The sequence below is a fragment of the Triticum aestivum genome, chromosome 6D, assembly GCF_018294505.1.
Source record: "Triticum aestivum cultivar Chinese Spring chromosome 6D, IWGSC CS RefSeq v2.1, whole genome shotgun sequence".
Classification (NCBI taxonomy): domain Eukaryota; kingdom Viridiplantae; phylum Streptophyta; class Magnoliopsida; order Poales; family Poaceae; genus Triticum; species Triticum aestivum.
The window spans coordinates 459,031,902-459,045,173 of NC_057811.1; the positions used below are offsets into that span (position 1 = coordinate 459,031,902).

General features: G+C 44.8%; 1 protein-coding gene across 2 annotated transcripts; it reads right to left on the reverse strand.

Moving 5' to 3' along the window:
- Positions 1 to 505: 505 nt before the first annotated feature.
- LOC123145880 (protein TSS) lies at positions 506 to 10,954 on the reverse strand. 2 transcript variants are annotated; one of them, XM_044565389.1, is made up of 23 exons: positions 10,561 to 10,951; positions 10,263 to 10,324; positions 9,484 to 9,576; positions 9,318 to 9,390; positions 8,954 to 9,226; positions 8,744 to 8,808; positions 8,316 to 8,447; positions 8,192 to 8,233; positions 7,466 to 7,999; positions 7,217 to 7,377; positions 6,539 to 7,037; positions 6,100 to 6,162; positions 5,913 to 6,014; positions 5,469 to 5,789; positions 5,286 to 5,378; positions 5,099 to 5,200; positions 4,896 to 5,000; positions 4,376 to 4,509; positions 4,068 to 4,251; positions 3,826 to 3,957; positions 3,592 to 3,704; positions 3,204 to 3,285; positions 506 to 3,122 (listed from the first exon to the last, which is right to left on the reverse strand). In XM_044565389.1, the coding sequence occupies exons 1-23, from the start codon at positions 10,625 to 10,627 to the stop codon at positions 1,173 to 1,175; spliced, it is 5,382 nt and encodes a 1,793-aa protein (XP_044421324.1). In that variant the 5' UTR covers positions 10,628 to 10,951; the 3' UTR covers positions 506 to 1,172. The 2 variants fall into 2 exon arrangements, with proteins under 2 accessions (XP_044421324.1, XP_044421325.1); XM_044565390.1 differs by lacking the exon at positions 506 to 3,122 and having other exon boundaries at positions 3,204 to 3,277; positions 10,561 to 10,954.
- Positions 10,955 to 13,272: the final 2,318 nt, after the last annotated feature.

Below are 13,272 nucleotides of genomic sequence, written 5' to 3' on the forward strand. Positions count from 1 at the left end.
GTGCTCTGCTTGCGGTGAATTTGACAAAACTAGTTTAAAATAGCTCTAAACATGAACACTTACAACCAACGAAACTCCAAACCAATCGCCTGACAAGAGCGTCGAGCGTGTATATTTTTCGTGTACAACTTATGTCGAATTGAAGCGTGATTATATAGATTAGAAGGGACTACGTGAAGTGGATTAAGAAGTGTGAGAAAAACTGAACATGTGCTTTAAACATCGTGCAGAGCCGAGATTTTGGTGTAAGGCAGGCAACCAAACATGTCAAAACTACATAGCACGGGCCTGTTTGAACCTTATGCATTGCAGGCTACCAAACGCGTCATTGTTGAATTAGTCTAACAAGTTTGTATATGTGGTTTGGATAGCTAAAGAATAAACTCTTCCTGATGTCGCAGTTAAGTGTCGAAATCCAGTTTTTGTAAAAAGTCAAGGTGCAGTTTCTTCTTCGTGATCACAAAGCCAAAAGAAAAAAAAACATGCTAGAAATGCACGCAAACAATACAAAAAATTAAACAGATCTTTTATTCTCCTAATCAAAACGAGTAATAATCACAAAATGGATCAGCGTCTCATCGAATGATTCTTGTACCAGCAAAATTGTCCAAAAAAAGAAGAAACAGCATGATTACAGGGACACTTGATACAAACTTCCTGCTCAAGGAAGTATCGATTTTCTTTACAACAGTCTAATTTATCAAAATTCAAAAGAAATAACTACATAGAAAGATGTCAAGTCGGCAGTGTGTCCAGTTCATCGACAAAGGAAATAAAAACGCCGAGCAAAATGGGGGGAACGATGGCGTGTTTACCACCTCTCTGATCTTCCCAAGCTCCTTTGCAATGACAAAGCAAGCTGAAACAAGGTCACCATGATGGCAGTTGGACATTCGGAAGACCTTTAAAGTTCCATGGCAATGCGAACCCTTGCAATACCATGGCACCGGTGCAGCCGTGCAGGGTGGCAGAAACAAAGAGGTACTAGGAACCATGAAATAGATCAGAAAGCAACTAATTCTCTAACGAGAAAACCAGCATCTCCTCCTTTCAGCAAAAACAGCAGCGTGTCAGTTTGCATTAGCATGCTTTTATTGCCCGTAAGGAGGGCTCATCTGTGTATGAATAAAACTTCCTGTAACTCCCTGAGAGGCTGAGAAGACCACCTTTTCTCAGCTCGCAACCTGAACGGCCTCGACTTCTCCATCACTGTAATCAGCCCAGGACTTCGGCTTTTCAGTCACGCTTGAATCATCTTGAGCATCTTTTGGGGCTGAAGCATCATCTTGAGCATCTATCGAGGCCGTTGCATCAACTTCAGCACCTCCAGAAACTATAGTTTCATCAGGCTTCACTTCACTGTCCTCACATTCCACATGGTTGTTCTTCTCCTCCGTGTTCTTGCTCTCAATCTCAGCTTCAACATCAATTCCACCAGATGTATCATTTCCTTCAGGACTAGTCTCACTAGTTTCAGACACTTGTGGGGAAGCAGTCTTGGGTGACTCGACAGTACTATCTGGAGATGATGGAAGCCCCTCCTGTGATGCTTGAATACCAGCTGGCGATGCCAGAGGTTCATTAGGAGATGATGGATGGCCATCAGGACTCCGAGATTGACCCGGCACAAACTCCGCTGCATGAGGATTCATCACTTTAGGGGATGTGGCTGCCTCTGGAAGAACTTCCCCACTCGGCAACACAGGCTTGTTACGAGGCACCCGGTGCCCTGATCTGTTGAACCCTCCGGCTAGACGTGGACCATAAGGGACCCTTGCGGTTGCAGACTGGTGAGGGTGCTTACGGAGAGGGATGGCCAGCATTGGGGGCACATTGGCTGGCGATGGCAATAGTCCTCCGTGTTCTCTGAAACCTGGTACGGCCATTGAACCAAAAGCTGGCACGGTGGCTGGACTGAATGGAGCAGCGGCAGCATTAAGTTTACTGGCTGTCTCTTTCGCTCCTTCTACTGGTGAATCATTCTTTTCACTTCCAGATGGTGAAGATTTCTCATTTTCGGCCCCACTAGACAGCTGTTCTTGATTATCCTCTCCTGGACCTCTTTCATCATCATTGGAGGAAGAATCATTTGCCTCAGTCAAAGTTGCTGCTTCTTCATTTGGGACGTCCGCTAGTGCTGCTGGTGATTGGTTCTTCTCTGTAGATGTCTCTGCTGAATCTGAGGCCTTCTCAGCTTGATTTGATCCTACCGAACCATTGGCTTGTTCAGTATCAGAACTGGGAGATTTGTGCTCATCTGTTGCTTTTGACACTTGCAAATTATTATCCTTTGGTGACACTTGTATTGCCCCATTTTTCTCTTCAGAAGGGCGAACATTGCTTTCTTTGGGAGCCTTGGCACTTTCAAGATTTACAGCTGGATCAGTTGCATCCTTTTGCTCTGTATGCACATTATTCAACGCTTTCGCAAGAGTTCCTGGTGCAGCTATAGCCACTTCCTTGTATGACAGTGACTTCCTTACTGTTTGACTGACAATTGGTGCTGCAGATGGCATCACCTTGGCAGCTGCAGGGGTGGTGGCTAAGCTTGCTGCCATGGATTTAGGTTTGGGTGAATTCTCCCCACTGTTTGATGAGATAGCGGGATTACCTGCTTTGGAATTGAAGCTCGAACTCTTCGCCAATTTCTTTGCAAGAGGGCTGGAAGCAACAGAAGCTGCAGTCTCATTAGGTGAAACTCGAGGGGAAGAGTTGGATGGAACTCTGCCTTTGTATCTTCCATTCTCACTATTATTAATGGCATTTGTACTGATCTTTGACAGGTTTGGCCTCCTCACACTTGCACCAGTTTTGCGATTCCCCGTGGTACGTCCCTTTGGAACAGCCTCTTGCCACCCCTCCTCAGATATGTTCTCTTCAGTATAATCATCTTGAGGCATGTGGACCACAGTGTTACTTGGTTTCTCCTCTTCCAGTTTCACTTTCACATGCTCAACAACGGTTCCATTCTCTTTGACTTGAGAATTTTTCTTCTCAGTTAATTTCTCTTTGACTTCAGGGTTTTCCTTCTCGGTTGATGAACGATCACTGTTAGGTGGAGGGCTCCTTTGATCTTCATCATCGGCTAATTCAGATGGGTTTTGCCCGGTACGACCTTTTATCTACGATACATAATGTAAATGCATGAGGATGACCACTGGAGAGATAAGACAACATATAGAAAGTCCTGATGATGAACTTACCTTAGCACGGGCTTGTTTCTTTTGCATTTCCTTAGCCTTGAGCTCATCATCTGGATTGATATAATCTAGAAGATCTGATACACTGACAAAAGGACAATATAAGATCCATACTGAAGAAGCAGACAGTATTCAAAATTGATTATTCAGTAAATACAGCCACGCATTTAGATTTTTCAGAAGACTCTCTTCCTTTTGCACTGTCTCCAACCGAACAGCTATAAAGGTAAAAGTTTCCATTTTGGATCAGGTCATCACTTCTATTAAACTTTATTGAGAATCCATGTTGACACTCACAATATTGATGTTCACTAGCAAACCGACTCAAAAAAAAAATTTGCCATCTCTTCAATGAAAATATTTAGCTATCACAAGCTATTATGTCGTCTACCTCAGATGGCCTCTGCTTGCTATTGAAGCATCAGGCTTTGGAGTACCGTTGCGTGCTGCTTCCTGCTGCTCTAGTGCCTTGGACTCGAAGTATTCCAGCCAGGCAGCAGCATCCTGTGGAAAATATGGGTCATCAGATTTCCTTGTTGCTATGAGAAAGGCAGGTCATTGGAAAAAAAAAACTGAATACTAAGTGGAAGAATTCACCATCAGAAGCATTTTAATTTCTGATTACCTGTGTCCGAAGATCTTCTGATCCGAGCTTTGATTGAAGTATTCGTAGAGTGGTTTTTTCATGTTGGACACTCAACGAGTATGCTTCCATTAAAGACAAAGCAATAGCAATAGCATGATAACTAGCAGCCGTCTGTCAATAAAGATGAGCTTTCAGTGTAGCCTTGTAAGTGGGCACTAGTGTATGTGCCAGAGCACAACATACAGTCACACTGAAACACAAGGGGAGGTTGAGTTGCATACCTGTATGTGATCAACACCAAGCAGCCGTTGGTTACATTTTAGCGCCTCATGCAGGTAACGGAGTGCTACATGGACATTACCCAACCCTTCTTCCATCATAGCAACATTGATGTAAGTTGCAGCAGTATTAGGGTGAGACGGGCCACATGTCAGGTGCAAAAGATATAGGGCACGATTCACATACCTGAAATATACAAATCAGAACATAAGGTAGTTAACACAGGAAGAAGAATACACAAATCATAGGTAACTGAGACAAAAACAAACTACTAAGCATGCAATTTCAATAAATTACAGCATGCACTTACTTTAGTGCCAATTCTGTATGTTGCAGGCGATAGTAGAAAACAGCAAGATCTCCATAGCTTTTCATAGTATCTGGGTGATCAAGTCCAAGTTCCCTCTCGTTAATATCTAAAGCCTTCTGTTGATAGATAGTTGCCTGGTCCAAAGAGCAACAAGAATTATAAAGTCAGCTCCACAACACAGCGCAACAGGGGATACTAACAGATAGTTATATGCATTAAAAAGCTAAACGTGTGACAGGTGCATGACAGCTCCAGGTCACTCAGATGAGCAATATTATTGCATTTGTTACACTAAAGCAGCTTATGATCTACAGATTCCACATGATCATCACATTTCAGTGTTGCCAAAATGATTCTGCATTTGTTCCAATTATAATACCCAAAAAAAAATTAGAATCCTAGTGCAATTCCTTGAACTAACAATGTTTGTACATAAGCTAATGCTCATGTAAATTAGACTAGGCAGTGTTACTGAATACTGTGAAAGATAACTAGCAGCAAGGTCCCAAAATTTTGGTACCTGGTTGAAGTCCCCAGTATGATAAAGCACTACTGCCAAGAGGCTGTATGCTCCTGCGGTCATTCTATGATACGGACCACAAACAGCAACCAGTTTTGCAAGAGCCTGCACCATCATATACAGTCATGTCCAGATTGTATGAAGTAGTTAGAGTAGTGTTTAAGAAATCATAACATATGGATGTAATAGTATGATCAGGATACCTTTGTGCCATAGTTAACAGCATCCTCAAGTTTCCCTTTGTCCAGGAAAGTCTTGGATGACTCCAACAGGGTGCGACCATCTGCTGACGAGCATGCAACATGCTGCAGATAATAGATCATGGTTAATAACCATTAATTATTTATGCATTTCTCAGGTATTTGCAGTTTTCATAAGTTTAAAATTTACCTTGTAGATGGGAACAATACTGATGATATCAGACTTTCTGAATGCATGTGGTGTATCCATGTCGTAGTCTTTGGTAACTAGCTCAAGCCCTACCTATTGGAATCATGGTTCCAGTAGTGAACAGGAATAGTCAGAATTGTTGAACCTAAAAATAACAAGTTACCGTGACATCTAAACTATTACCTTATGGCAGAGGCCACGAAGAATGGCATACTTTCTTAGATCAAGGCTATATTCGTCTTTCCATGCCAAGCCAAATCTCTTCATTAAAAAGACCTCCAACCACTTCTGCCTGAGATTATGATCCTCTCCGCACTTGCCATCGTTATTTTCTTCTGGAAATGGTCCCAGCAATATATTTAAACACGATGCAACTGATTGAGCCATGTCATTTATATCATCGACAGCTGCAATAACTGCACGAACTATGTGCTTAAATGCTCGAACTACCATCTCGTGTATACACAGTGACTGTATATGCGGGAGCTTATCAGAAAGCTCAACCTGAAACACAGCAAAATAAAAGAGTACTTCAATTGTGATTTTTATCAGATGTTTTATGTTCTTTTATTTATTCAGATAAATGAAGATATGTTCTTGAACTTGACTGAACTACATAGTGTGTACCACTTGTCCTAGTGAGCGCATCTGGAGGCCTCTGGTGTGCATGAAATCTGTCAATGTCCTTCCATCAACAGGGGAAAGCTCAAGTGAGCCAAAGTCTGCTACCTGATAACAGGATAAGGATGACAGTCAAAATAATGTGCCACCCGGAATACGTTATTGTAGCTGCTACATGAGTACAGTATATTACCAATTTTGGCAGGGCAGTATCATCATAATATTTGTATGCCATCTCAATCAATTCATCGGGGGACTGCACAGAAAAAACATCTTATCGTAAAGCATACTGTAACGTTAAAGAATGGGAAGAGCATGTTGAGAGACATAAACGTCACCGACATAGAGTACCATATCAGTCTGTTTCCTGTAGCAACACAACAATCAACAAATGGGCAAATTCTTCACTAACTGAGAGGGGCTAGGCATCCTTATAGAAACATAATTTATGAAGAAACTAACTACAATGATAGTTGAGTCACAGCAAGGCCACCCGTGGACTAATGTAAATTTTCGTTTGGACATCTACTTGGTGTGCTGTTGTTTGGAGAAGTGGGACCTAGTACAAAATTAGTTCATTTCGCCTGAAAACATTTAAGGAAACTCCAATGCCAACATGATGAGGGAAAAACCTTAGCATGAAGTCCAGTCTCAGATTCTTTTAATCTTTGGAAAGCAGCTTCTGTTAGCGCTTTCTGCAGAATAGCCTCTTTATCCTCCTTTGTGCTGGCAGTGTTGTCTGAATGTGCATCGTTTGTATTTGGTGAAGTACTATCTTTTGTGGATGCACTCTTTCCACTCTTGTCATCTGACTTCTTCTTGATCTCCTTAAGCTGACCAAATTGTTTTCCCAGGCCTTTTACTGTAGGAACATCCTTAGTCTCGTCGCTTTTCTTACCATCGGCCTTCTCAGAAGTTTGATTCTGTAGATGCTGTACCCAGCAAGCACCAAGCTCCCATCTGATTGGTCTTGTTTCTCTTGGAGCCTCACCTTCAAGATTCTGCATGCTATCTGTAATTATTTTCCGGACAAAATTTGTGGTAGCCATGTTCTCTTCAGGATCAGAACTCTGCAACCGCTGAACTGCTCCAGGTGACTGAACACATGACTTCTGAAGCAGCATCCTTAAGCTGACAAAGGGAAAAGCGGTCATTGCTGGTTTTATCTAACCAATACAGTGGCAGAAAAAAAAAGGACAAAGTGCACGGGAGCTGAAGTAAATGACTTGGAATTGGTTTTGGGTGAACTCATGTTGTTAAATAAACACAAGAAAATAACCGTACATCATGTAAATGTTCCCAGTACTAACCTGTTGACGTTGAGAGCATTGCTACCTCCCTCCGGCTGGTCTTCAATGTGAATGTCCTGCTGCGCTGGAACAACGGTTGTCAGTTGAGCATCCAATGGAACTTGGACAACAGCTGTATACCCACAATGCTTCACAACAACCACACCAAGAGTAGCAGTATCCTGTAGACCAGTTGAAATACTTCTTTAGTTAACAGAAAAAATAAATATAAGCATCTTGTAATCGTCTGTATCGAAGAAAAGATTTTACATGTACTGTTGCACTCTCATCAGCAGTGATTCCCTTCAGCAGGTTCCTCTTAGCAAGCTCATCAAAAGATACTCCTGGAGCCTGACTTCCATCTAACTTAACATCTGACTTAGAACTTGCATCTGCTTTGTCTTTTGTTACCGTTATTTTCATATCCCCAATTTGTTGTGTGTGCGGAACTGAACTTGCTGTGCCATTTGCTTTTTCATGTGAACTCTTGTCATCAGGGATCAAATTCTGGATAGCTGCAATAGCTTTAAGGACACCAACATCTACAAACAAGCTATGGAGTAGGAATGCCTTCCTGTCTCGGACTTGCCTCTCCTCAGCTGTTTTACAAGGCATTGCAGCAAGGATGGCAAATTCTTTCACCCACGGTCTATGGTCATGTTTTCCATCTCTTCCCAGGCCACCCCCATTGCCACCCCAAGTTTCATCTTCTGTTGGAAGGGGTGGGAACACTGATGGCGAATCCGCGACAACAGGGGGAACGACCCAAGTGTTTGACCGGAATCCGTAAGGAAGATTTCCAAACTGGAAAGAAATGAGAATTAAAGAGCAAACTTCAAACTTCCAAATTGCAGTTGTGAATTCTATTTAGATGCAAAGTAGCATACGCCCCCACTTGCCCAGAAATATTGGTTCAGATTCTGAAAGTGTAACATGTTGAAGCACATCTGATTACATTTTGTTTTTGGTTAGAAACCAAGCATTAGCGAATCTCACCTTGTTGTGCTCAACAAAAGCCTTCATAAGAGCCTTGTAAGCCTGCAAATTTGGAACACATTTTCCATATTAATGATCAACCATTGATAAGAAATAAACTAAACAAGCTCAATATTTTACTTACTGCCTCAAATCCACGGTTCGTCTGCTGCAACAACCCAACAAGGGAGTGGTTAATGAGTGCTCGCTTCCCTGACGGATAGAATCCAGCTCGGGATGCCACGATCGTCACTGGCTTCCCGTTACAAACCCTCACCTGAGTACCGGCACCCAAACTCGAGCAAAGTCAGCAAACGGTTTTTTTTCAAGAACATACAAGGTAGCGAACTATAACTGCAACTGATAGTATACAGCTACACTGAAAACCTTGGCACCATTAGACATTAGTGATACCGACAACACTGACTTACTCATGGCTACAATTTTCATATGACGAGCTAAATCTAGTGGTACATTCAGTACAATTGACATAAGAGTAGACAGTAGCTACTATTCGTTGTCACTGTTGTATATTATCATCGAATCAGTAACAATATTCAGTAGGAACCTCACATCGATCTGGAAGAAGTCCTCCTCTCTCTTGTCATCGACGAACGGGCGCGTCGACCTTCTGATGTCTGCAATGGATCACAATCACATTAATGGAAAACCCTAACAGAATTTTGTTCTCCAAATACAACTCGAACCTACTACTCATTCCTGTACCAAATGTGCTAGAAAAATACAGAGAGAAGAAAAAAAATGACCAGCACTGGCACGTACACTGGATCGGCGGCGAGAGGTGGGAGAAGGAGAAGAAGTCGTAGAACTCCCCGAGCTTCGGCGGCGGGTACATGGGCTCCTCGCCGCCGCCGCCGCCGCCGCCGCCGCCGGCGACCACGGAGCCGGGCGAGCCTGGCTTGTTGGCCTCGGCGGCCGCATCGGTGGCGGGCGCGGGCTTCTGCTCGGGCTTCTTGACCCCGAACGCGGTGGTGCAGGCGACGACGTCGAGCAGCCGGCGGACGTGCGCGACGGCCAGCTCCTCCGTGTACTCCTCTGCGGCGCCATTGCGAGAGAGGGAGCGTGTCAGCGCGCGTTTTTGCGATTTGGCCCTCGACTTACGCGCTATTCGCGGGTTCGTCCTTACCTTCGACGATGCTGAGGTGGCAGGGCTTCAGGGAGGCGATCTCCACCGTGTCCTTGAGCTGGGGCCCGCGGACCTGCATTTGTGCCCACGTAACAAGTACAGCATGTCAGCTGGCTCGAATTGTGAAGCCGTTTTCAGCCGCTCGGGTATGTGGCGTGGCGTGTACCTCGTGGGAGAGGGAGAAGCTGGTGATGTGGCAGGTGTCCACGTGGACGGCCAGGAGCTTCCGCACGTCGAGGATCCTGTCCGTCGATATACCCTGAAAGTGCAAGAAGGCGCATATGAATTGGTCGCTCAGTTGTTGTTACAGTAACTCAGTTCCCCTAGCTTACCTCGATGATCACTTTTAAACGGAGGCAAAATGTTTGACTCGTCAGTTAATTAAGCAAAAGAGAGTTATCTAGTTAACCTCTTGCTCTAGTTGTGTAGTGTCCCGCCTGGGCATGGCACAGATGTTATTCTATGGACCACTTTATCTTTTGAAATGTATCCTCATGTCAGATTTTTATTACTCCTCCCTATACTAAATTTGTATTAAATCAACGGCAATTAATATGGATCGGAGGGAGTAAAGAAATTATCACGATGCTTTTGACGGACCACTATGGGAGTTCCTTTCACGAATCCCTTTTTTTACAGAGAATTTGGCAGAGTTTTTCTTTTTTTTCTGCAAAAGGGGAATTTGGCAGAGTTTGTGCCCCGAGTTTATCTTTCCTCGGGTTTTAATCTGTCTGAATATGTAGACATGAGCGTGAATTGTAGTAAGCACGTGAGCTCGTTTAGTCAGCGTGAACCACTGCAGCAGTGTTCGTGGTACGTAGCAGGAGAAGAAAATGCCAAAGGTGTAGATATCGCGTGGGCCGTAACTGATGGAGGTCTCCCCACGTAAAACCTCGTGGAGGGAAGAAGATAAGCTTAGCCAGGCGGGGCGGTCGGTCTTCTCACCTTGAGCGTGAGGTGGGTGTAGTCCGGCGCCTCCACGGTCACGTCCAGCACCGTCGGCAGAACTGCAGCATCAGTACATACGTTCATTTCACCCATCCATTCATTCACAATCACAAACAAAAGCTACTACTAATAAACTGTTAACTGTACGAAGCAAACAAACAATCTGCTCCTTTCCATTTCGGAGTAGATTGAAGAAATTCGGCAGAATTTCATCATCATCTCTTCTCAACTTGAAATTCAGCAGAGGTTTCATCTGCAGAGTAGGAGCATGCATGGGTTTGCAGGACAGTGGTACCTTTCTCTTCCTTCTTCTTCTTGTCGCCCTTGGCCTTGGGCTTGGCCTTCCCCGCCTTGGGCGCCATGCCGCCCGCCCGGCCCTCGCAACGCTAGCTTTGCTGCTGCTTCCACAAACCTCGCTCGCTCGCTGGCAAATTCTATCCCGAATTCGCAACGGAATGAGAATCTGAAGGCACGGCTGGGGCTACCGTGCTCTGGGCATTGCGGAGCTGCTGCTGCTGCTGCGAGGTAGTGAGGGGGAGGAGGAGGAGAGGAGATAGCGAGGGAGCGAGCGAGAGAGGTGGGCTAGAGAGAGGATAAGGTGATATATAGCAGTGCCTAGATGCTGCTACGAGCTAGTACTAGCTAGCTGAGCTGAGCTGAACAGCTTCCACTGGCTCTGTGAACCTGAAGATGAAGGCGCAGGCGGAGTGGGAAGAGGACAAGAGCGCAGCAAAGGCAGGCAGTGAATATGAATAGTGGATAGAATGTTGGGGTATTCTCTTACTTGGAATAGTGGATGCAAAAATGTTGTGGTTACAGAGAGCATGGGAGGCTGGGACACGAGTCTTCTGTCGGCCAAATGGTGAGGTTTTTATGTGTGTGCAAGTGCAGTTTTATGCGTCCGTGCAAGTGATTACTGGCATTAGCAACGAGGAAGAAATCGGTCTTCTCTTTTGTTGGAAAAAAGGGACAAAGGGAATGGTGTTAATTCTACCATCTCTGCTTCTTCTGAAAAAACTCATGGCGCATATTTATCCACTTGCAGGTTTTCCATTCACGGCGCCTGGAGAGGCTCTAGAACGCTGGTGAGAGCTCTTTTACCGCCATCCGTGTACGAATAACGTAAGCCACGAAAATGTTGGCTTCAAGAACTACTCGTGCTGCCTTCTTCTTCTCCTTCTTTCGATGAAAAGAACTGTAGTGATGTCAAAAGTAGTATCGGGCTGTATGGACGGCGAGAGAGCACAGTAAATTATTCATCATAGATTCATCCGGGCGTATGTGACTTGAACCGTACTGACAGAGGTTTCCAAAGCTCGAATAACTGAACTGCTAGTAAACTCCGTGTCCTTGATTATCAGTCAGTAGAGAAGGTCTGGACGGTACGAAACCAATGGCGCAGAGCGTCCCCAGCTGCACAGCAGTGCAGTGTACGCGCGGGCGGGCTGGCGGGCGAGCGCGTTGGCCACGGGGGAGAGCGACGGGGGCTCAGGGGATTTGGCGGCATCCCGGCGGGGGAACCAGAACCAATGGCCAGAGGCCGCACCCTCATCTCGTCACCCCGGAGCCAATCCCCATCCCACCCAATCTCCAAGCCTCCACGCCTCCGTGTCCTATCTGCGGCGCGGCCACGAGCCTCGAGGGGCTATCTGGCTATCTCAACTATCCCCCTCCCGACGCGACGCGTCCACCCATTTCTGACCGCGCCGGTCGGCCGGCCGGTACAGCCGTGGGGCGAGCGAGCGAGCGAGCCCCGTGTGCCGTCCTCCCGGAGGCGGGGCCGTGGCCCGGCCGTGGGGCTCCGGTTGGGTTTGGAGCTCACTGCGTTTCGGGCAAGCTGACGGTAGAGTTATTTTGGCTAGCGGGGGAAGCGGCGGGGCGTTCAACTGTACGGAGACTTGTGAGTTCTGTAAAAAGTGAAAGAGATTGAATGAATGAACAGCAACCGAATTGCATTCACGTGTGGGGAATCTAGTGATTGCAACAGGGACTGCATTATTGCAATATGGGTAGCTCATGAGCTAACCCCATTAGCTAGGTGGTTGTTTGTGTTACGAACCGACAGTTACGAAGGATGTCATTAGCGAACCGTCATTAGGACTGTCATTAGTTGTGTTGGAAAGATGAAAAAGAAGAATGATCACTAGTTGAAATATTCCCTTTTCCCTACCTTCTGCTTCACTCGGGTCAGTTTTTTTTTTGAGGAAAAAGATATAAAAGAGAAAAGAGGGTAATTATAAAAATGTTGAGGGGGTTGATATGGAATTGTAGAGGTATTGGTGATAAGGATAAAAAGAATTTTATCAAAGATCATATCAATATAAACAGTCTTGACTTTGTGGGCATCCAAGAGACAATGGAAACTATCCACACAAAAAAGAGACAATGGAAACTAAGTTTAATTCAGTAGAATTGTCTGAGTTGGGTGGACAAGAAAGTTTTGATTGGAATATTTCACCATCCAGAGGTAGGTCTGGAGGGATTCTGGTGGGTACCAGCACACCGGAGCTCCGGTTTGTACCGAATATCCGAGGACAACAAATGACATGATACTAAAACATGCATAACTTGGTCACTGAAACTTCGATTCCGATGATCGTAGGATCATTTAGAAGCAATTGAAAATTCCAAGATCCTCACATAGAGAACCACCCAAGATGAAGCAAAAAAGGAGGATACAAAAATGCGAAGGTTTGAGCACTCTACATATGATGTGATCAATATCTACCCATATGATAGTCCCTATTGATAGTACGATTATCAGACCTATAATATGGTATCCCACCAAGCACCATCAGACTGGTAAAACAAGGAAAATCTACTAAGTTATACTTTGAGTTATTGTTTCTTTTTCTCAGGATACTTTGCATTATTGTTGGGATGAGATCTAAGTATTGGAGGGGGAAATACTCATATCAGAAAGTTCCACTTCCAGTTTTAGGGTTGACAATTTTTACAACAAGACAAGAAGGACTAGACAACCAAAGGAACTTAGTATTCAAGTACA